The 25264-nt window shown below is 48.0% G+C and overlaps 1 protein-coding gene across 2 annotated transcripts in view; it reads left to right on the top strand.

Annotated features, from left to right (window-relative positions):
- LOC144165230 (putative ATP-dependent RNA helicase TDRD12) overlaps positions 1-25264 on the top strand; it is a 146491-nt gene that overhangs the window by 44918 nt on the left and 76309 nt on the right. For both annotated transcript variants that reach the window (XM_077695349.1, XM_077695348.1), the window contains exons 12-15: positions 4782-4937; positions 15117-15363; positions 21026-21169; positions 23884-24068. In XM_077695349.1, coding sequence (XP_077551475.1) covers positions 4782-4937; positions 15117-15363; positions 21026-21169; positions 23884-24068 — 732 coding nt within the window. The remainder of the gene's footprint in view (positions 1-4781; positions 4938-15116; positions 15364-21025; positions 21170-23883; positions 24069-25264) is intronic.

Genomic DNA, 25264 nt, shown 5'->3' with positions numbered 1-25264 from the left:
CATATATCATGACGTAGTCATGGTAAGTCATAGAATCGGTTAAAATTCAAGTTCATGACGCTAGGGCATGTGGCGTATCAAATTAAAGGTCTCGATAAGGGTAATCACGTGCTTCCTGATTATTATCATGACATAGTCAAAATGGGTCATAAATTAGGTTAAAATTCACAATGGTGCCACTGGGTGTCCGGGGCATCAAATTAAAGGTTCCGATAAGGGAAATCACGTGGGACAAAAATGTGGTAGGGCTATATCATGAGATAGTCATGGTTAGTCATTGATTGGTTTAACATTCAAATTGATTCTGCTAGGATGTGATGGGTATCAAATTAATGGCCTTGATGAGCGGAATCACGTGGGAGAAATACAAAAATGCTTCCATGTTATAACCATGAGATTGTCATGGCGAGTCTTATTTGGGGTAAAAGTCGAAGTGACCCCGCAAGGGCTTGTAGGGTATCAAATTTACGGTCTTGACGAGGGGAATCACGTGGTACAAATAAAAAAAGGCTTCGTAGTTCGAATCATGAGATAGTCATTATGAGTCATAGATTGGGTTAAATTCAAGGTGAGGCCACTGCAGCATGTGGGGCGTCAAATTGAAGGTTCCAGTCAGGGGAATCACGTCGGACACCTAAATAATGCATCCTGGTTACAGTCATGAGAGTCACGGTTATTTTGACTGGTATGAATTCCATATGACCCTGCTAGGGTGTGTGGGGTATCAAATTAAAGGTCTCGTCGAGGGGGATCACGTGGGACAAATATAAAAATGCTTTCGGGTTATAATTATGAGGATATAGCAAAAGGTATATAGCAAAAGGTACACACTCACACTCCCACGCTCACTCACTCACTCACTCACACTCACTCACTCACTCACACTCGCACTCCCACTCACACACTCTCACACACTCACACTCTCACTCCACTCACACTCACACCCTCACTCTCACTCTAACTTACACTCAACTCACACTCACACTCTCAATCTCACTCTCTCACTCACACTCACACTCACACACTCACTCTCACTCTCACTCCCACTCTCACTCACACTCTCACTTACACTCACACTCTCACTTACACTCACACTCTCACACTCACACTCTCCCTCTTACTCTTACTCTCACTCACACTCTCACTCATACTCATACTCATACTCTCACACTCACTCACTCACACTCTCACTCACACTCAACTCACACTCTCACTCAAACTCTCACTCAAACTCACACTGACACTCTCACTCGCACTCTCACTCGCACTCACACTCACTCACGCTCTCACTTTACACTCTCACTCTCAATCACACTTTCACTCTCACACTCTCACTCACACCCACACTCTCACTCTCACTCACACTCTCACTCTCACTTACACTCTCACACTCTCACTCTCACTCATACTCACTCATACTCTCACTCACACTCTCATTCTCACCTCTCACTCACACTCTCGCTCTCACACTCTCACTCACACTCTCAGTCACACTCACACTCTCACTCACACTATCACTCACACTCTCACTTACGCTCTCACTCTCACTCTTACTCTTACTCTCACGCACACTCACACTCACTCTCATTCTCACTCTCACTCACAGGCACACTCATACTCTCACTCACACTCACACTCACTCTCACTAACGCTAACGCTCTCACTCTCACTCTGACACACACTCACTTTCACTCCTACTCTTACTCTTACTCACACTCTCACTCTCACTCACAGGCACACTCATACTCTCACTCCACTCACACTCACTCTCACTCGCAGTCACACACACACTCTCACTCTCACTCACACTCACTCACGCTCACACTCTCACTTACACCCTCACTCTCACACTCACTCTTACTCTTACTCTTACCCTTACTCTCACTCACACTCTCACTCACACTCTCACTCATACTCATACTCACACTCATACTCTCACTCTCACTCACACTCTCACTATCACTCTCACTCACACTGTCACTCACACTCACACACACTCTCACTCACACTCTCACTCACGCTCACACTCTCACTCACTCTCTCTTACACTCACACTCTCACTCTTATAGCGCTTTCCATTGGGTGAACAGGAGCACTTCTAACTGCACCCAAAGTGCTCTCGCGAGTTCTGGCTTCTTCCAGTGGTCGGGCAGGAGCAGGGGCGTTGTGTTTCATTGGTCGAGGAGGAACACTTTTTTGGCGCCGAGAGCAGCCGAGAGCAGTTCTCGGTGCTCCGTCGCCAGCGGCGGAGTAACAGGGAACGCCGAGGAAGTCACATGACCTCTTTTACGTCATTTCTGGTTTTATCCCCGGGTGGCGGAGGAAAAGTGGCGGAATAGCCGCGATAGTTGCTCAGTGCGTACGGCAGCAGCTAAGCACGGCCGTCTGGACGATGCTGCTACTTCTAGATGATGAAAGCACCACAGATTCCATTGATTGTGGGGTTTAACGCGCCGACGCAATGCAGGCGATGAGGCGCGCCGTAGTGGAGGGCTCCGGATTAATTTTGACCACCTGGGGATCTTTATCGTGCGCCGAAATCTCGTACACACGGGCGTTTTTGCTTTTCGCCTCCATCAGAAAAGCGGCCGCCGCGGCCGGGAATCGAACCCGCGACCTCGTGCTCAGCAGCGCAAAGCACCACAGATTCAAGCGCAAACTCATCATCGGACAGCAGCAGCGACGACGACGACTATTTGACATTGAACTGAGATTTAATTAGGCTCCAACCAATACAATGCAAAAAGGCAAAAAACCCGACGTTTCGACACACTCATACTCAGTAACTTCCCAACCAGACAGAAGTCTGTCGAAATGTTCACTTTCAAGTCTATTTGACATTGCATGAGTTTATGTTCGAGCACCTGTTCACCCCGCCGGAGCAGCGACCGAAGGTAGAGTCGTATCTGGAAAAGACTGCGGATGCTGTTATCGTTCGCAGCTAATTTTAGGGAGATACGATGGTGACCCTATCATGGACATGAACATCCGCTCGGCTTCTTCATTCGTCGCCATGCGGAAGGCAGACACAAAACCACCGGCACGTATCTGGCAAAACTGGCGAGGAACAGCGTGCGGACAACACGAACGCGCGAAATGCTCCGGGAAGCGAGAGCGGGAAAAGTTTGGTCACATGACTCTTGACGTCACGCCCTCCCCCTCTTTTCACTGCTCCCGGAGCAGCGCGAATGTTTCATTCGCGGAACGAAAGCACACGTCCCCGTTACTCCCGTATGCTGCTCTGGCTGCTCGCTCCACTTGCTCCTGTTCTCCCAATGGAATTCGCCATTACTCTAACTCTCACTCACTCTCACTCACACTCATACTCATACTCTCACTCACACTCACACTCTCACACACTCACACTCTCACTCACACACACTCTCACTCACACTCTCACTCACTCACTCTCTCTCTTACACTCACACTCGCACTCTTACTCTTACTCTCTCTCACTCTCACTCACACTCTCAATGGAATTCGCCATTACTCTAACTCTCACTCACTCTCACTCACACTCATACTCATACTCTCACTCACACTCACACTCTCACACACTCACACTCTCACTCACACACACTCTCACTCACACTCACACTCTCACTCACTCACTCTCTCTCTTGCACTCACACTCGCACTCTTACTCTTACTCTCTCACACTCTCACTCACACTCTCACTCACACTCTCACTCTCACTCACACTCTCACTCACACTCATACTCTCACTCATACTCTCACTCACACTCTCACTTACACTCACACCCTCACTCTCCCTCTTACTCTTACTCTTACTCTTACCCTTACTCTCACTCACACTCACTCTCACTCACACTCACACTCTCACTCACACTCTCACTCTCACTCACACTGTCACTCACACTGTCACTCACACTGTCACTTCACACTGTCACTCACACTCACACTCTCACTCTCACACTCACTCTCACACTCACACTCACACTCTCACTCTCTAACTGTCTCAATCTCTGTGAGGCCATTTGAGTTCTGAATTCATTTTGAGTTCTCAGCCCATTTTGAGTGCTGAGTTCATTTTGAGTTTTGAGTACATTTTGAGTTTTGAGTCCATTTTGAGTTTTGAGTTCATTTTGAGTTTGAGTACATTTTGAGTTTTGAGTCCATTTTGAGTTTGAGTACACTTTGAGTTTGAGTACATTTGGAGTTTTGAGTACATTTTGAGTTTTGAGTCCAAATTGAGTTTGAGTACATTTTGAGTTTGAGTACATTTTGAGTTTTGATTACATTTTGAGTTTGAGTACATTTTGAGTTCTGAGTACATTTTGAGTTTTGAGTCCGAGTGAGTTCTGAGTTTTGCGCTCAATGTGAGTTTGAGTTTGAGTGAGCGCAGATGTGCTGCTCAGCATTGAGTCTGAGTTTGAGTGAGTGGTGATTCGAAAAAAAAAATTGTGAGTGAGCCGCGCCAACTTTGCCGAGGTATGCTTGCAGATGATGCAACGCACACTTGCCTACACGAGTTTCTGTGGCCTGGTCAGGTGAGCATTACAAGGTCACACTACCTGCCTCTGCTGCTGATCGTCTTGCTCCATAAGTACACCTCCGTGGCTGCATTTCTGAACCTGGAAAGATCTGGGCAAAATACTGGCTGTTTGTTATGCAACTCGGACATGATTGATTTTCGTATTCTTTGCTGTGGTGCTTGAGTTTTTCGAATTTGCAGATGTGAGAAACGTTCACTTCATTGTAGCTCCTTGTGAGTTCTCGCCAGCAAGGAGAACTTGCCCTGCTCTCAATTGATGTCCCAGTTGGAGCTGGTGAACGGGCCGGAAATCGTGGTGGCCACCCCCGCCAGCCTGTGGCGCCAGGTGGACAAGTGCGACCGCTTCATCCTCAACCTCGAACGCTGCTGCCACCTGGTGCTGGACGATGCAGACCGGCTGCTGGATACGGCTCGCCCCTTGGTGCGTGGGAACATTGCCTCTCGGCAGCAACTTCCGGCCAGGAAGTGCGGGTGCATCTTTACGGCAAATTCTGTCTCGCCTGAGGTTCTGACCAACATTGCGTGTGTCTGTTGGTTTGTGTCGACAAAAAATCGAACGCGCTAGCTGCAGAGCAAGTGTGAACTACCCTGTAGCTCGCAATCTAATGTGGGTACCTTGGGAAAAAATCGTACTGAAATTGGCTGCTATAGCTCGTGGTAAGAATTTGCCTGCAAATTCGCTGTTGTGGCACTGTGCATGCAAGGAAACAGCCTATTTTCGTAGCTTCAGCAGCAGCAGCAACGGAAATAGATGTTTCTGCCACATGAGCGGCGGCGCAGCTGCAAATTCGCGGGCACATTTGCACCACAGAGAATGGGTGTAAGATGGCTGTACCATTCTGCTGAGTTTTATCATCATTAGTTAGTTCACAGTGTGATTGCATGTATCGTTAAGTAGCGCTTGAAACCGGACGAAAGCAAGGAGACACACACGACGGCACTAACTCGCAACTGATTTTATTATGCATAAACACAAATGCATACCCAGAATGAGCACGTGCCCAGGTCAACCCCTCGAAGTGCGGTTTGATAAACACAAGATTATGATGGTTACAAGATTATGCTTCGAAAAACACAAGATTGCAATGTTCACATACAATAACTAACCCACAAAATGCCTAAGTTAATGCAGTCGATAAGAAAAGGAATTCTTTTTCATGCAATGCCACCGACGCGTGGCTGACACACTTTTCATCATTCTTTCTTATATAGAAAGCTTAAATTATCTTTCGTGGCAATTAGTGATTGTGCCGCCACAACACGCCGGTGTTTTCAAACAGTGGACAACATTGCACTTGGTTCTTGTCTGTGTGGGTCGCACAATGCCGAGCTACTTAAATCAACACCACCAACTAGCCCAACTGTCGATTTTACTAAAATTTTATGCGTTTATGGAATTTCTGTCTACCGTCAATACGTGGCCATTTACGGGGGAAGCATGGTTGCAGGAAACAGATGCAACTCCTGTTCATCGAAACTCTCCTGCAAAAAATTTATAAGAGCCAATTTCAAATTAACTCTAGGGAAGTTATGTGCATGTGTCCTTATTCAGTCGGTATAGTGAGTCACCATACGTAACTCAATATAGTGATCCAGCCACACAGCTTCGCTGGTCTTCATCTGCACAGTAGTGGAAGGGTGCTAAATTTTTTCTTTGTGGCCGTAGGTTTTTTCAGGTCAGTCGCAAAGTGCTGTTCAGATGGACAAATTGGTCATATGTTCAGGTGTTGGGGAGGAAAAGGAGGCAGCAGAGGCATGTGATCGAGACTGCAGCCTGTACCACTGCTGGCGGCTGCAGCCACTGCAGAGGGTCGAAACGAAGTGGTGCACCTCTCAACATGGCAGAGGGTCTGCGTTGCCTGGTGCCATTGCCGGCGTCCAATGAGTGCGCTTTTACTTTGCGGCAGTGTTCCTCTGGGGAGAACTACCGTAAAAACCTGGGTATAATACGAGGTTTTTTTCCAAATTTTACTATGTAAAATTTGTGCCTGGTATTACAGTCTACGCTCGTTACAGCGGATCCGGCAACAACGGACTTTCGGTTACAACAGACCATTTCTGTAGGTTTGTCTGGTACCCATGCATTTTAAATGGAGTCCACTCCGCTCACAACGGACCCGGCTAGAGCAGACTATCGGCTACAACAGACTAAATTTTAGGCGAAAATTGTTTCGACTGAACGTTTATAGCGGACTTCCGCGGGGCCGGCGCCCGGTGTGCTTTTTCGTTTATTTTGGCAAGAAAACTATTATGTCTGGCAACATTGCTGGCAGCCGGCCAAGCCAAGCCAGTGGCTTTTTTATTTGTGCGACCAGCGGCATGAGCGGCAGGGTAGCTGATTTCACTGTCGGATAAATTAAGCGTAATTAATAGGGGTGTGCGAATATCAATTTTTTAATTTCGAAGCGAATTCGAATAATAAAAACAAGGTTCGAATCGAATCGAATATTTTTCGAATATTTTTCGAATACGAATACTTATGGTTGTTTGTAAAATTAATGTTTTCACCATCTAGAGACACAAAAACTGCAACTTTATTGCACAACAAATTGCACAAAGTAAAATTAGGGATTACACAATACCATTGCACTCAACAGATCAAGGTCTGCACTCACTTAAATGTTAACATGGAGAAAGGTTAACTGCTCGACATGTTCGGGGAGCAGTGACAACCTCCTGCTCGTCACCACTTTACCAGATATCGAAAACAGCCGCTCACTTGAGACACTAGTAGCTGGCATGCCCGAGCCCGTGCACATTGCCGCGCGCTGATACAGTAAAATCTTGATTATACTAATCTCGCGGGACTGCGAAAAATATTCGTATCATCCGAAATTCGTATGAACCAACACAGACCAAAAAATTTAGCGCTGAAAAAAGTTTTCGTTTATTTCTTTTCCTACTTATGCGTGAAGAAATTCGTGATTTTTCTGCTTTTTTTAACCCCCGTGTCGCAAAGCAGTCCTTTCTGGAGCACGTAAAGCTTCGCGCTCGTCTCCTCACTCGGTGTGCCCAAGCTCGCTACACGCCGTAACAGCCAAGCGTGAACCGCATGGTGCGGTTTTGCACGCGATTCGCTCGCCTCGGCTCTGCGAGCGCTGTATTTTCACGCCCACATCGACGATTTCGCGCCCGCGGTAGCGCCTACCTCGGTCAGAAAATGACGCAGTACGCGCGCGGCAGAATGGAGGAGCCTGACTACTTGCGATGAGATCGAGACAGCCGGCTTGGCTCCGCCGGAGATGGTTAGGCTTAGTACCCCGGCAAATATTTTATGGGCACTTTCACTAGCGGCGCGGATGATGTTTTATAGTACCGTTTTCGCATGCATTATCAGCTCCTTTACCGCACAAGCAACTTCGTGTCTCCCTTGAGCCGCATTTTAAAGAGCGGTTAGAAGCGGTCGCTCGAGCGCCCGCGCCAAATCGCGGCTGGAGCCGACGCCATGTTGACGTCGCCGGCCGCGCCGCGTGCAGCGTGGGGGTGGTTTCGCGGCGGTGTCAGCGCGTTGGGCGTGCGCAGAGCGTTTTCGCGAGCAGAAAACAACAGCCCGGCCGTTTCTGGAGAAAGAGTGACAAACAGGGGAGCGAGAGCCGTCACTTGCTCGTTCAGCAGTAGGGTGCCTCGCCGGCTCGTTCGTACCTTCCGCCGGGCCGCGCAGGTTCGTTCGTAACAGCCGAAATTTTTCCCATTGCAAATGATGCAATTTCGCCGGGACTTTGCGGAAATTCGTATCATCCCGAAATTCGCACCCCCAGAATCGTAACAACGAGAGTCCACTGTAAATAACACCAATACAGACACGCTCTGATTTTTTTTTTTTTTTTTTTTTTTTTTTTTTTTTTTTTTTTTTTTTTAGTTTTGGGTGGTTCGAATATTTCGAACAATAAAAGTGTCGTTCGAATCGAATCGAATATCAAAAAATTCGAATCGAATATTCGAAGTTTCGAATATTCGCACACCCCTAGTAATTAACGCTGTTGAACACGAGGAAAAACAGGCTGACATCGCCAGAAGTACAGGCCTTTCTAAGCACAGTGTCCGCTGTACCATCAAGAACAAGGCCGCTGCCGATAAACGCGACTCCGGTGAGATTGAAAACAGGGCAATCGAATACTCGAAGTGGTGCACTCGGATGCGAGTCTGCCCTCGTCAGTTTTTTTATGTAATAAAAAACTCGGGTTCAGTGAAGTTCGGCTTTTATTATTCCCACGCATGCATCGTTCCCGTTCCGTTCCGTGAAAAAGTAAGAAATGCCTCAAGTAGGGGTTGTTCCCCATCCATTGTGTGCAATCTGCCGGTAACCGTGCGCAGTCCAACTGGTCTAACTTTCGATTTTACAGCTGACCGTCATCAGATTATTTCATTACATCTGTTTCAATGACCAGAATAAAATCGCTAAAAATGTGGAATATGCCTTGAGGGAACGTCAGGCAGCGATCCGATTTGTTTGACGAACGGTTTCGGGAAAACCTGCCTCGTCGTGATGGGATTTAAAAGAGCCTAGCTAATGCTGAGGGGCACGACTGATGTTTTATAGCTGGTTTATAATTGCGCCTAGTTATATTCTTGCGTTATTTGCTCAGCTTATCTTGCGTCTTTACACGCTTGACCACATGCGCGAGGCCTTTTCGAAGTGCCGGTGCTAAGTTTTGGAAACGGTGTTTACGCGATTCTTTGCCCTCGCGCGAACACTGTGCAGAGGTGCTGCAGGCGTGTAGAAAGAACAAAGTGTATATACTATGCATGCAATATCGGTCAAAGTACTCACTGTAGAGCTCATAGCCCCCCCCCCCCCGTCGGATAATGCATACTTCGGCTACAGCGGACATTTTTTTCCGGATTCAGAGGGTCCGTTGTAACGGGCGTAGACTGTATATGTGGATCCCAAAGTTTTTGGCCGAAAATTTGCACTTTCGGTTTCGGTTTCAGCGGAGGGTGGGCCATCTTGCGGTGGCGTTAGCTGGCTGCTGCTTTTCTCAGCCGGCGCCATTTTGATTGTTTTGACCACGCGAAGGATCGGCACGTTCACCGCAAGTCTATCACGATCTCGGGTGCACGAAGGCAGTATTCGGCTGAAATTAAAAGAAAAGTTATTTTATGTGCCGAGACCATCAGGTATCGCGCCGCAGGACGGCAGTTCGGCGTCACCGAAGGCAGCTCGCGGGTGGAGAAAGCAGCTGGTGCTTGACTGGATAAAATCTGTGTGGCGTCGGCGGCCTGGAGCACTGTTGGGGGTTCCCGTCAGTGCTCGTGTTGGACGCTTTTCGCTGCCACCTCGCGAAGAAGTTGTTGCGCGAACCCCGCTCCGAACTCATTGTCATTCCAGGAGGAATGACATCCCAGCTGCAACCGCTAGACGTTTGCATCAACAAACCTTTCAAAGACTGCATCAGGTCCTGCTACCAAGAGTGGATGAGGTCAGGAGGCCCATAAGTGACAGCTACCAGATGGCTGACGCGGGCTTCTCCAGCAGTGCTTTGTGGCTGGATCGCGGATGCGTGGGCCAGCATCCCAGAGGAGCTCGTCAGTTGCTCTTTTAAGAAATGCGGCATCTCGAACGCCCTTGATGGCACTGAGGACCACTTTCTGTGGGAAGACATTTCCGACAAGGCGACTTCAAAAGACAGCGGCAGCGAACCTGACGATGACTGGACGGACGTCGGGAGACAGTGCCAGTGAAAACTGACAATGACTGAACAGTAACTGCAGTGCAAATAAATGTTTTTTGTGCTCTTTACCTCGCATTGCGGATGAAAATTGTTTTTTCTGATTTTGATGTCCCCGAATTACACCTCGTGTTATACGCGAGTCCGTATTATACACGGGTTTTTACGGTCGATCTGACGCACTCGGCTGATCCAGAGCTGACCAAAAGAAAGTCTGAAATCACAACTTGCGCCTATGCACTAACGTTCGGAGAGTGGCACATTAACCCTTTGACGGTCGAATTTTTTCACCAAATGCGACCTCCTAGGGTCGATTTTTTTTATTGCTGATTTAAGTTCTTCAGATGAATCTATTTCGAGAAAAAATTATCGTGTAATTTTTTTAGGGTGACCATAAAGTGACAAAAAAATAGTTTGTGTTGTTACATATATGTGGTTTATTCATGAGTAACACAAGAAAATTTTAAAATAAAAATGAGATTGTAACAAGCCGGCACCTTTTGAGGGAATCAAAATCGGATAGACAACAGTTTCGCGGGCGCAAAAAGCGGGAAGCGCCTGGAGGATGATATCAAAACCATCCGCTGCGTGCGTGCGCGGCCGGATGTGGGAGCGATAGGCGGCGCACTGCTCATAAAATACAAAAAAAACACGAGAAAAGAGCCTCATCAGTTTAACAGGCGACCTTGGTCTGTGGCAGGCGACAGAAGCGAGAGGCACCCGGGTGCCCGGTGGGCGATACCCAGCACGCCCCCTCGTTAGCGGATGCGCCAGCGATAGCCGGCACGCCGCTGAAGTAAATAAACAAAAAAATAAAAAGTAGAGCCATCGGCGCAAGAAAAAAATTTGACGTATTTCCGAAGTGTGGCAGCACATGCCAAGCATAAGATAAAGCGATGCCGTACATGTACGTCATTGACCGTTTTGAAAGTGTTTCCCGATGCCGTACATGTACAACCGTGAATCTCAAAGGGTTAAAATTCGACAGCAGCATTGGGCACGAGTGCCACATTTGCGCAATTTTAATGCACACACTGATTGTAGCATGCAGCAATGTGAAATGGCCAGAAAAGGGAAAAATAACTTTGTGTCAATTCTAATGTGTATGACCTAGCTGGATGTGAGACAGTACCATTTGGAACACAACACATGCGTGCACACACACATGTACAATACACATGCATAAGTTGGGTGTGTAAGCTGCAGGCTACTAGATCCAACGGCTGTGACTGTCCACTGACAAGTGGACAACATCCTTAGTCCTCTTTGACACATAGAGGGCTGCTTGAGTCTTTTTTTAGGATCACTGTTTTTCACAATGAAATTAGAATTCTAACACGAAAGTGTTTTATGCGGGGGTACAAAAATCTCCCCGCCGTCATATCAGTCACGGAAATACATCACCAGAAAAAGTATCATTGGCGCGGAGGCGCTAGGATTCGAGCCCACGATCAGCCCGCCTGCAACAGGAGGTGTGTAATGCTCTGCCAATTGAGCCATGAAGTCATGCCTGGACAGCTGTACGAACGCACCACATGTCCTTCCCTCTAACTTCCCCTCCAGGTGGTGCTGCCGTCTAGGAGAGGGGAAGCGAAGTAGTGCATCATGGCGCTAATGAGCGCCGATTGTTGGCACCTCGATAGGGCAGCGTATAGCAGCGGAAGCTGGTGTGTTTATGGAATGCCGCTCAGCTTGTGGAACGGCGCCGCTGCGTCCCACAAGCTGAGCTTGTTGCAGCGCAGCTGTGTGGCGTACACACCACGGAGCAGGACCTATGTGGTCACACCTTTGCCGAAGTGACCGGCCAGCAGGATGTCGCTCGCCAAGCACACCCGCAAATCATGCTCCTTTCGCTGTAGTGGACCGTGACTTCACCAGACGATTCACTGACAACCCGTTCGGTTTCTTTCGCATGGTTTGCGAGCGCCTGGGGTTTCAATTGGATTGACACAATGCTCCGGCGCGTGCGATCCAGTGTCTAATGTTGATGTGTCTAACGGTACCATGCCGACGAAATATAAATAGCGATGTGCAAGTTCATATCAATGCACAATAAATATTCACATTCTCCTGTCAAGGCGCATTCACTTTTGTGTTTTACCAATTCCTATGAAAGAAGGATCAACCACATTTTTTTGCTACTGTTAGTGCAGAAGAAGCCGGGCAACATGTTCCGTAAAAACTGAAGGAAAAAGAAAAGATGAACACGTACAATGCTGGCAGACACCCATGGCCCTGCGATAGGACGTTATTGGCTATGCCTGCTCATCTCAACAGCAGCATGGCTAAGTACTTTGCATGGAGTTTTTTTAGGCCTTGGTTAAATTGGAGTTACTCAAATATCACCAGTTCAGAAACCCCCATAGGCTCCCCCATGTACGGAAAGCAAACAGGCCCCCTTGCACTGGAAACAAACTGGCAAGCTTGTGGCTAGTTGACTAGCTCGCCATTTGCTGCCAAAAGTTGAAGTAGCACTCAAACGCTTGTGGTTGCTGCCTCGAGCAACAAAAGAAAATCGGTGAAAATCTAAGTGAGCACCACCTAATTCAAAGTTTCCTAGTTTGAGAAGCAAGTTTTGTTTCATTAGGTCATGCTATAAAGTAAATGTTAAGCGAATTTCAGCTTTTGTCCGCCAAGTGCCATGCCAGTGCACTGGCCCCTCGGCTTAAACAAAGCTGGGCTGCTTGCACGGCCCGGATTTTGAATTTCTTAACTGGCATATATGCTGAAAAACTGTGTGGTTGCGATGGTGGTGTTTGAGCAGTGGCTTTTGAAAAAGCTGGGTCTAAAGTGTGTGGCATATGTGGGGTTCTTGGGGCGACCTAGCCAGTTCTCCGGCAGACGCCACCTCACCAGCTCCTGACGTGTCAACCGAACACCTACAGCAGCCCAGCAATCTTCGGCAATACGAGAACACAACATACTAGTGCCGAAGCATTTAGGAACTCCCAAAGCGTGTGAGCACAGAGCTCGACAGTGTTCACGAATCACGCCATCCGGGAGGCAGGCACTCATGGCGTGCGACAACAACAGTTGCCACCTGAGGTTCACGGTCCCTGACAGCCGCACTGTTCTGCTGCTGTCGCCCAGATCGCCCCTCCGATCTCTTTCTTCCGCCCGAAAACGTTTGCACGGCCAGCACTTGAAACGGGGCTGCCATCTCTCGAGGCACTGTTGAACCAGCGACATGCCCGACCAGTTTTCTGAGCGTCGCTTCTCTCCCCGAAGCGCGCACCGCTCAGGGTTGCAGGTGGCAGGTCTCCATGATTCTCCCAAGTGCTGTCGGATGGTAGAGTAAGCACCCAACTAAAGCAACATCTAGTGGCATTTTGTAAAAAAATGCTGCATCTGGCACAATCAACACAACGTTATGTAACATGGAAACTAAGGAATAGAAAGCAATCATTTAAAGCACCAAAGACTAACCTAAGCCTCGAAAATTATTATCTAAACTGTAGATGAAAATAAAAATAAATAAACAGCGTGTAAAGGAGGTGAGAGCTGGAATTGAACCGCCATCCTTGGTATTATATAGGCCAAAACATGGAGTCGAACACAGTTATATCGAACACGTATATATTGAAATATTGTCTATATTGAACAGTCCGAAAACCCCGTGGAAATCCCATGCAAAAGCAAAGTGCTGCTGTACGCATGTATCGAACTGCCGATTACGGGCATTTTCAGTATATCAAACAATGAGCCGCTGATGGGGTGGATGCGATGATGATGATGATGATGACTTCTTGCAGCCGCTGCCGTGCTCAGAGAGAAGGAGCTGGCGTCGCATCGCTTCGGTGGCATTCAACGCATGCTTGCATGCTAGCATGGGGGGCAGCCGCATGGCAGGAGAATGCGGGCAGTGAGTGGGTGCGTAAGGCAATAAAGGAATTAAGCGGTCGGTTTCTGCCATTTTTTGGCCGTGCTTGGGTCCTTCGGAGGTTGTCAGTGGTGGCTTGCGCAGGGGGACCTAACTGGCATAGTGCGTGTTTGTTTTGTCCCTGGCACGTGTTTTGGAGCCATGGTGACGAAAAAACAGAAGAATTGGAATTTCGCGACGAAAGCAGGGATTATTCTACGGGTACAAACCAGTGAGGCTATGTCGGCTGCATTTCTCGCAGCATATTTGAGCGCGATACTGCGCATCAAACCGGACGTTAACGAGAAGGCAGTGCGGCCACGGCCTGGCTGTTCCGGTGCGTGTCGTGTGCTTTGTGGCGCGGCTCCAGACGAGAGGTGTTCTGCGAGGACGACGGCGCTGAGTGCCTTGAGAGGGAATTTAATGTCAGCATTGCCAGGCGCCATTCTGAATGATACAATGGCGCACGAGGTAGTAAGTGCTGACGACACTGTGCCGGCTGTTGCGGACGTCACCGGTGCGGAAGCAAACCCTACTAGTGGCCCTGACAACGTTCCCAACCGTCTACTGTAGCCGAGCTTGCATCAGTGATTCAGTGTTCAGATTCGCCACTGTTATGGCACAGTGTACAACGGCAGATTTTCTCATTTGTACGGCGTTAGTAAGCTTGAAGACAGTCTGGTGAATCTAATGACGGAGAAAGAAATGCAATTGAATGTCAAACTTTTTTCGTGTTGAATGAAATGTGGTGGTTGTTGCGCTGCGGTTCAAATTTTCTGTGCTCGGAAGAACCAATCGGCAAGCTACCGCTTGTCGCGACATAGAAAAGCTCTCAGTGTTGTGCGGAGTTTTCATATAAGCTTCAGATGTGCATATTTTATATTTCAAACTATTTAGTGATCCCCTTGGAAAGGATCTTGGAGTTCGATATGTCCATGTTTGACTGTAATCTCTCCTCCCAAACGGCAGACTTTGTGTCCCAGTCATAAATGTTTGAATATCGTTGGACGGCAGTCAAGACAGCAAGTACTTTTTCGGAAGAGAGAGTTTCACCCTGGGATTGTGTGTGCAGGTGGAGAAGACACTGAGCGAGTACTGGCAGTGCTTGGAGAAGCGCTGGGCAGAGGGCGTGCTGACCCAGGTGGTGGTGTGCGCTGAGCAGTGGACCGAGGCCTTGGGCGAGTTCCACCGCACGGCCCACCTGGGCGACAGCCCCCTGGTGGTGGTGGGACCCTTCCTCGAGGCCTCGGCCTACACCGGGGTAACCACAGTGGCGCACTTCGTCGAGGAGGCGGCTGCACGGGGCTCAGCCTTGCTCGGTGAGGGGTGACGCCTTGAGCAGCAGCCTGGAACGTCGGTATAGGCACGCCCACTGGCCCCAGCCTGCATACCCTGTCAGAAATTACCAGTGGACAGAACCAGTAGGCTATTGTGTGATTGACACCAATGACTGTTTGGGTGTCAGTCTGTAGGTGTATTGGTTTACTGGTAGAGGTGTGCGAATATTCGAAAATTTCGAATATTACTCGAATATTAAGGGGGGACGCGGCTTTCAACTTCGGAAAAATGACCAAAACATCGTTTTTTTGAAACTCACATATTCGGCTTCTATGTTTCCTATTCTGTGCGCCTGCAAAGTTTTTACGCTGAAAAGCGTCGCAAAGTGGCATAAAAAAATACTTTTGTCAGGCGCGGTGACAAACTATCAGCGCAAAAGGGCGAAAAAACGGCAATTTTCGGAGCGCTCTATCTCCGCAACGGTGCCACCGGGCGCGGCCATTTTGATATGGTTAGATCGGCCGAGCGACCGTCTTTCCGGTTCCGCTCGTCTCTTTTATCTTCGTTCATTCACAAACGCACAAACGGCAGAAAAGAAACGACGCACAAACAAAACTAGAAAAAGATGCTGAAGCGTTATTCGTCCTCCGGTCGGGGCGCCGAACAGCGACCCTCCTGATTGGATGTCGCGGGCGCAACGCAAGATGGCGGCCGCCTGAGCTGCGTAGCGAGCGGATGGAGTTAATTTTCGCCGCTTCGCTCGGCCGAGTTTCTGTTCAATCTGTGTATTAACACGCACGTTATCGCGATGGGAATGCCAGAGATAACGAGCCAGATTACGGGAAGTTGTGTGGCTCGAAAGGCGGAGGTCATCGAACGCTTCGTGGTGCGCGTGACTCTACCGTCGCCAGACCTTGGAGGGTGACGCGGTGTGCACGCTTGCGATAGCGGTTCGTGAAGTGAACTTTTAGTCGGATTTGCGATGTTTACACGCTTAGTTATTGCTGTGTTTTGACTGTGGGCTCGCTAGCCTTAAGAAAGAAACGGTCGACGCGTCAAACGCTGCGGCGCGCACGGCATAGCCGACGCGCATTGGAGCATCACATGACTGAGCAACCGGTTACGATTGAATGCCAGTAGTTGTAATTAATGCCTGCGACGTTAGATTTAATCTTAAAAGCGACCTGACAAGCCATATCAGGGATAATCAAAGTACGATATGTCGCGGTAAGCGTGCGCTGCGATGCGCGCGAGCCATATCGCCTTTCTTGCGCTACGTTTTTTTTCCTGTGCACTTGTAATTTTCATGCAAACAGGTTTGAATTAGTAATATAGGAATAAAAATATGCTCTCTGCGTTAAAAATGTACGTTACTGTGGCAGCATTTAACAGTGATTTTTTTAGGGAAATGATTGATACCATTGCTTAGGGCATACTGGCTGTGCTGCGAGAAATATTGGATGCCTTGAATGTCAAAAGTAGTAAAAAAATATGCTCTTGCATTGAAGTTGGGAGTCATGGAGAATACTCTACCAAGCTTCAAAGTAGCTCATTTTCATCCTTGTGGTATGCAAACCTTTGGCAATGAACACCTGCACGTATGAGTACTAAGTTGCTGTGCCAGGCAAGATAAAACATAAAAAAAGCCAAAAATGTTCAAATTTATGTAAAAAAACATGCTTAACTTGTTGCCATGGTGACAACACTGCAAAAGGAGGTTGTCCACTGCGATACAGCCAACCAGCTAACCTACTTTGCATTGAAAGCCCATTGAAACCCATCTTCCCCTCCGTTTGGTTTGCAAAGGGGGTATGTACTCTTCACGGAGGAGCTGAAAATGATGTTTTCTGGAAAGAGAAAGGCTGTAAAAGGCACTCCAATTTCAAGGCAAGGCCTTCCAGAAGCCCCATGTTCAAAAGGACATGAAAGGCTGCAACCGTGGCGACTTTTGATAAGTGAAACCTATCTTGCAACTTCGGAAGCCATTTTCTCAAAACAGTTTTTTTTGCCACCTATGTCGCTTGTACCAGGGATTCCTTCGTGACCACTGGGTCTATTTTGATTCCGTTTCTTGCATTACATTCCTTGATGAACAGTTCAGGTCGTGACACTTTTGGATTTCCAGATTTGTTTTTTGTGACTTTTTTATTCAAATAGTCGTTCACAGTCGACATGCCTGTTGTACATTAACCTCTAAAAAAATGAAAACTAAAAAATATTGTTTTGTAAAAAAAAAATTCTAAAACTGTCACGACCTCGCCCATTCATTTGGGAATGCAAAGCACTTCGAACAAGTTTTCTATCGTGTTTTATAAGTCGCTCAAGCTCGGTACAAGCAGAACAGAAAGAAAATTTAATAAATAAAAAAGTTATCAAAATATTATCTTCAAATTTTTATGGTGTTATCACAGAATCATTTCCAGTTGCTGTGCCAATTTTCATCAAAATCCACTCAGAAATAAAAAAGTTGATTTTGAAAGCCACGTCCCCCCTTAAATATGTTATATTCGTATTCGCTTCGAGAAATATGTATTCGAAACGTTTCGAATATCTGAAAGGGTTCGAATAATCTGCTATTACAGAATATTTGGATTGTTAAGGGGAGGACGCGGCTTTCAACATCGAAAAAATGACCAAAACGTCGTTTTTTTGAAAGCCACATATTGGGCTTCTATGTTTTCTATCCTGAGCGTTTGCAAGTTTTTCCGCCGAAAAACGTCCCAGAGTGGCATAAAAAATACTTTTTCCAGCTACGGTAACAAAATGTCAGCTTAAAATGGCGACAAAACGGCACTTTTCGAAGCGCTGTATCTCAGCAACGGTGCCACCGAGCGTGGCCATTTTGTACCATTGGATCGGCTGAGCGATCCTCTTTTCGTTTCTGGCCGTCTCTTTTATGTTTATGCATTCACAAACGCATGAACGGCAGAAAAAGAAAGACGCGCAAACAGTTTCCTCAAAACAGTTTTTTTTTCTTTTCCACCTGCGTCTACTGTTCCAGTGATTTTTCGTCACCGCTAGCGCTATTTTTTATTTCCGTTCTTTGCGTTACACGCCTTGATGAACAGTTCAGGTCGTCACACTCTTGGCTTTTGAGGTTTACTTTTTTGAATTTTTTATTCAAATAGTCGTTTATGGTCTATATGCCAGTTGTACATTCACCTCTGAAAAACTGAAAACTAAAAAAAAAAGTCTTCTAATAAAAATATGTAAGACTGTCACGACCTTGTCCATTCATTTGGGAATTCAAAGCACTTTGAACAAGTTTTATATCATGTTTTATAGGCCGCTCAAGCTCCGTACAAGGTGAACAGAAAGAAAATTTTATAAATAGCAAAGGTGTCAAAATAGTACTTTGGAATTTTTATGGTGTTATCACAGAAGCATTTCCAGTTGCCGGGCTAATTTTTATAAAAATCCGCAAAGAAATCAAGAAGTTGTTACCGAAGGCCACGTCCCCCCTTAACTATTCGATATTCGATTCGATATTCGAAGCTAGATATTCGTATTCGATTCGTATTCGAAAAATTCTATATTCGCACACCCCTATTTACTGGTCTATTCCTGTAGGTGTATTGGTCCAGGCCTATATGTCTTTTCATTCAGACCAGCAGGCCTTTAATGTGCAACACATTCCCGCTTTGTAACAATGCCAGTGGCTAGGAGGTCCTGGCTGTGGTGGCTGTGGGATTCTCTAACTACTGGGGACGAGAGAGGCCTTCAGACAAGGGAGAGAGCGACCCAGCGGTCGGAAGGGCGACAGAAAAGAGGACGTAGCACGGGCACATTCGATGGTGATTCTACGGTAGTCTACCAGCAACACAAGATCTAGTACTCAACTCCGTGTGGTACCTTTTACCACTTTATTTGCTTCCCTGCCTTTCCATGATCTCGGCGGTTTTCACGGAAACAGTTTTGTTAATAAGGGCACATTGGCGAGTGGTTAATTTCTCCTCGGTGCAACATTGCAAAGGAAAAGCTGTTTGAATCAAGAATAGCGTGGCTTCTCCGTCAAGTTTACTTTGTGCACTGTCCCACAAAGTGGAGCGAAGTTTTGCTGAACTTGAATTTTAAAAATTGGAGCACTATAAACACCACGCAGGAGAAGCACTTGTCCCATCTTGCTTCTGCGTCAGGTTTATCGCACTCTAACTTTTAGAACAGGCATGCAGCAACTTGCCGAACAACGTGTTCTGCTGACCTTTGTCGAACAGTGAGCCTCTTTGGTGGGTGCTTGTTAAGGAAGCAGAGTGAGGGCGAACCAAAAGGAGGCTCTGTGCTTGCATAGATTGTGGCATGGGCTTAAAAATAATAATAATGAAAAACGTGGAGGTGGATGTGGCCCAGTTTTCGTGGTTGCAGCAGCAGAAAAGCTTTCCAGTGATTCTGTGGCCATGTAAATGCCCTCAAGGTAAGTGTACTGTAAGTTGAAGCTTACAGGTTGCTGCTGGGGTGTTGCATGGAACAGCTTGGCAGGTGCTTGTGTACATGACGGCCAATGGACGTATGTTGTCGGGAAGATCCCAACACTTTTCCAGGGCCACACTTTGTTGCCTGTGGATGTGTGTCAGTTTTCTTGGAAACTGAGGCTGCCAGTCACCTGAATCAACAAAGCCAAGAAATGGCTGACACCAAGCGTTGATATGAGCGACATGTGGCCAGTTGCTGCCTCGGCACCAAAAGGGCTTTGTGGCCCCTCTGACTTACAATCGGTCCTGCGGGCATGCACGTGGCTTCTGCTTTAGTATCAGCATGTCGTCGATGATTACAGCGACAATTGCGTCGCTGTATTTGGGCCCGTTGGGCTTCACTGTGCGAAACACCATGTGGGGAAGCCAGCTTACGAAGACCAGGTATACACCAATCTCCGCAAAGTCTGCTTTGCTTCTAAACACAAATGCATTGCTGGGGAGACATTTTTTTCAGGGAAGTAAAAGCCGTCTGGTATCAAGACATGAAAGATTAGTACGTCCCTGGTATACACTTAGTCTTTGTTAGCAGGCGTTTACAGATTGCGTTTTTCCGCACAGGAGCCATGAAATCCCACATCATAGCCTCAAACAGCTTTGCTGTTACTCTAAAAAGAATGTATGGAAAAAAATTCCTTTTAACGAATCAAGGTAGAGCATTTTCCACTGCACCGAGGCAGCTAGCTCATCGTTCGCTATCTGCACAAGTGCAGTTGTGAGTGGTGTTTGATGCAGAGGTCGGGTGCCAAGTTGTGTGTGGTGAATCTTCAAACTGGAGGCACTGCAGGCTGTGGCTGGCCCTGGCTTTGTTTGTGACTGCGAGGCTTAAAACGGGGTAGGGCCTTTGCTTGCGGGTGAATATCCACTGCTCAGTGACCCGTGACCCGTGTGACTGGGCGTTGCTCAGATATTGCCAGCACTCGCGAATAAGGTGGTCACCGCCGGGCAGTTTATGCGTGTGAGTTTGTGGTGAGGGCTCAGAGAAGTGCACCATCTTCAGACATACGCAACAAAAACTGGATGTCGGAAGCTGTGAAGTATTTGGGGGTCGCAGTACTGGTTACTATGTGAACCGGAAATGTAAGTGCTCCACCAGTTGTTGTTCAGCTTGACATTTGGGTATTCACAGACCCCCAACTGTAACTTGGAGTCTCGTTGCACAAAAACGCCATTGCGCACTGAGGATCTGGTTTCATCGAGGGAGTGATGGCTGGCCTTTGGACGGTGCACGCAGGAGTTGTGCAGGGCAACCCTGGCCGCAAGACGGTGGTGTGCACTGCCGAGAAGGAGAGTGCCGTCGCAGTGCACAAACTCCTGCTCCTGTCCGACGTGCGTGCCCTGGTGCTGCACCAGGGCCTCTCACTGCGGGAAGTGTCTGGTAGGCAGCTCCGTTCTTCTACATCTCTCTACATCTTCTTCTACATCCGTTTCACTGAATGGGACTCGCATAGTAGTCGTGGAAACGCCTCACCACCACCAGCAGGGCATACAGTAGAGTGGGTGTTTCTGATTGTCCTACTGCTAGCATTGGAGACGTAACATGCCAGCATTCTTTCTGAACCGAAAAGAAATTTGAGGCAAAACAGAGGTGCTTAGGGGCCATGCAGACAAAGTACAGGTTTGTTTTATTCGAGAGGTTGCGTGTTTCGTAGTGCCACCAGTGCTTGCCCTGCAGCAAACGATGCTGTATTCACTGATAAATTAATCAATTTAGCTCGAAATTTTGATTCTCCCACTAAATCATGCGTTTTCATGACGTCTACCATGAAGTCAAAAGAGCGGGTATTCAAACGAACTTCCACTGTGTCATTGGGCTCTGCAGCCTTGCTTGCCGGCAGTCCTCCCAGATGGCGCCAGCATAATCAGCCACGGACTGCTGTCCGCTGTTGCTTTGTTTTGGACTGTATTTGCACCTGGCTTGTTTCTGTTACAGTAGAAAGTAATCGTTTTGTGAAACATGGGGTATCCTCGACAAACAGGGTCACGTCAGACAACGTCACTTACGCCAATCGGCCAGTGTCGTGTAAGACAACTCCAAAGCGGCGGACTGCTGTGCAGCTAAAACAAGCATTATAGTGCGCCCAGTACCAACAGCAGGGCGCACCGGTACTTCTTTGTAACTTTCACTGTTCACCTCACCATTCTTACTGCTGTAAAATGAATATGCATTGCATTTAAGCGCAAATACCTCCTTCGGCAACCTTGTAAGCCCTGCCGAATATACGCCAGTCGCAGAGCTGGGCACACATGACATCATGGGTTCTGTTGCGGGAAATGAGCGAGTGGGTCGCATGACCATCTCCTTTCTCCCTAATTGTATAGCTTATTTGAGCAACGTGTGCTTTAAAAGTGGTGTCAGTATGATTCTCAAGAGGGAATGTTTCGAATGAACCAAACTTGTGTTTTGTCTGCATGGCCCCTTTAATTGCAGTGAGCGTGGCATGTAAAATATGTTAGTTGTGTAATAAACGGCCACCGGATGGTGCCACGTGTACTGCAGCGCGCATGCCTGCTCAAGAGACCCCGTGACTCACCACAGAGTGCGCGCACCGTCCTGCGCTTTTGTGGCTTTTGTTTTTTTTCGTTTGTACGGGCGTATTGTCTTACTCCCGCGCGCCGCGCGCTCGCGCGTATTACGTTTCAATAAAGAAGATGGCAGCTTGACGGCCGCTCGTTCTTTCGGCTCCTCGCGAAGCTGCCGCATTCTGTGCCCTTCGCATTGTGGTCATGCTGCACGCACCACAAAACTAACAAAATACCCATTGCTCTGGCTACAGAGATACAAAAAGCATTACTGCTGCACCTAAGTGGATCCAAATTCATCAAAAACAGGCCACCCCACCACGTTAGGGGGCTATGCTCACGAACAAACAACATGGCTGCACATTTTTCAGAGCGCAAATCTTGTGATGACCCCTCCGAAGTTCAGCGAGACACGCAGCCATGCCTGTTCATAATTATGCGCATTACAGAAAATGCGGGGAATCGGCAGGGAGGATGCAAAAAGGGGAACAGAACTTTCGTAGCGATCTTCGAACTTTTCAAACTGAATCTACTAAATACATTGATGTGAACACACTCAGAGTGGTTGAAACATAGCCTATAGGAAGTGCAGACCTCATTCTGGACAAAAAATCTCGGTGTTTACAAATCACTTCAGTGTCCCTCTAACTGAAAAACAGCCATGCCAACGTGGCATTCCAAGTCAGTGGAGGCAATGCACAACATCAATTAAATTAAACGTGGTGATAGGCTCCTCTCTGCACCTAAACCGACCTAAAAGGTACTGAACCACCCTCATTCCAGAAATTCCAGAAATGAAAAAATATGGTATAGTTGCTGGATCCAGGAACCCAGGATTTAGGCGGTAGAAGCCATGACACCTCCCGCTAGGCCACAGGGGCTAAATAAACAGCCAGCTCGTTTTAGCAGTTGATCAAGGAGATTGTGGCAGGGTTCAAATTTGCTAATGGCTAGATGAAGCTGGGTGTAACGGGAAGTGTGCGGCCTGTAGTGACTTGGAAACGGCACGTAGCCATGCCAACTGGTCAAAGTATACGAGTGAGGATTTTGTTTTAGTGCACTGGGAAGTTGTAAGAGAAAGTTAAAATGGAACCTGCTGCGGTGGCTCAGTGGCGAAGGCATTGTGCTGCTGAGCCCAACGGACGCAAGTTCTTTTCTCGGCCGCAGGGGCCACTTCTCTACAGAAGCAGGAACACCGGTGTTTGAGATTTCGGCGCGCACGAAAGGTCCCCAGGTGGTCAAAATTAATCCGGAGGGCTTCGTCGCCTGTGCAGGACGTTACGACTATGCATGCCAACACTTTATGATCATGCACCCTTTAATTGAGATGTATGAACAAATGGCAGAGATAATTTCCCGCTCCGTACATTACTTCTAAACATGAAATGTAGCTGGTCGAACAGGGAACACTGCCTCCAGATTTTCTGCCTTTGTGTTACGACCAAAAGTGTTGCCCACAGGCGTAGAGGGGAAGCCCCAAGAAACAAGCACTGAAAACAGGATGCAATTAGCACCCGGGCAGGTTCGAGGGTGCCCATCCTCAGCTTGAATCCCGACCATGTTTTGCAGAGCTGGCGACCAGGTGGGGGGCCTCCTCCGGTGGTGTCCTTGTGGTCCAGGACAGCGTCCTTCCCTGGTCCGGAATCCGGGATGCGGCAGTGCTGATACACTATGACGTCCCCGAAGTGTCGTCGCCCGCGTTCGGCTTCCGCTACTCCTGCATTGCGGAAGGCATGCCCGTGTTCCACACGAAGGCAAGTTCCCGGGCACGGGTCGCTTTTGGTCCGGCACTGGAGTACGCTGGGGACATATCCCAGTGAGAAAAAGTGATTGCAAGCGATTGAGGAAATTCAAGTTGCAGTTCCCAACTGCGGTAGTACGTAGGTGGGCCTATGTAGTTGGGTAAAAGAAATAAGGTGGGCCCGTTTGGGAAGAACCAGCTGGGCCTATTGAAATGTAACCATTTAGTTTCAGTGCCATGACTCAAAGCAAATGGAACAAGTCATACCAGTTGGGTCCTATGGAGCTTCAACTGTAATATGAAATGAAAAGCAATTAAAAAAACTTTGCAAAGAGATGATTTACCAGGGATTCGCTGCATGCAGCATTTGCTTAGCACCATAAGCAGCGTGGATGTGACATTGGCCGGCCACTGCTTGTTTCAGTGTATGTTCACTTGTGAGACTTTCCACCAAACACTGCTGCTGACACCATGGGGAAAGGGGGTAGAGAAGCAAGCATATGCGATGCTACAAGCGGAGGTTATGTCAAGGGGGCAGCCTTACCTGGAGTGGATATTATCGGTGCACAAGCCATCACTTTCAGTCGCTGATCCGACGCAACGCAGGCGATGAGGTGCGCCTTAGCGGAGGGCTCTGGATTAATTTTGACCACCTGGGGATCTTTAACGTGCGCCGAAATCTCGCACACACGAGCGTTTTTGCTTTCCGCCTCCATTAGAAAAGCGGCCGCCGCGGCCGGGAATCGAATCCGCAACCTCGTGCTCAGCAGCACAAAGCCTTAGCCACTGAGCCACCGCGGCGGGTCACTTTCAGTCACAAGGGCACGAAGCACTGGCTTTCCAGTTGAGGCTTCTAATTATACGTGAGGGGGCTGACAGTTGTTGCCTTGCAAGACAGTCTTTTCGAACTGGTGCCCATAAGAAGACGTACTCGCTCAAGTGGTGCTGCACACACCCACCGAGAAGGTCCGGCCTGCCAAACCACCCGCAGTCATCGCAACAAGAAGGGCTACAAAGGTAATTAAGAAGAAATGGCCTAGCAGAGCAGAGCGGTGCATAGCTTGAAAGTTGTAAGCACATTGTTGCCAAACAGGGGCTGCCCCTGGAGTTGACTTGGTTACCTCCAACCCTCACCACCACCCCAGCCACCATCCCTCGGCCGTGCTAACAGTGTCTTGTCAGCACCAGGGGAGGAGCGACTCAGCGCCT

The sequence above is a fragment of the Haemaphysalis longicornis genome, unplaced genomic scaffold, assembly GCF_048455015.1.
Source record: "Haemaphysalis longicornis isolate Haplotype H1 unplaced genomic scaffold, Haemaphysalis longicornis Haplotype H1 scaffold_14, whole genome shotgun sequence".
NCBI lineage: Eukaryota > Metazoa > Arthropoda > Arachnida > Ixodida > Ixodidae > Haemaphysalis > Haemaphysalis longicornis.
The sequence above is the reverse complement of the archived record's forward strand: the minus strand, read 5'-3'. Positions and strand labels throughout refer to the sequence as shown.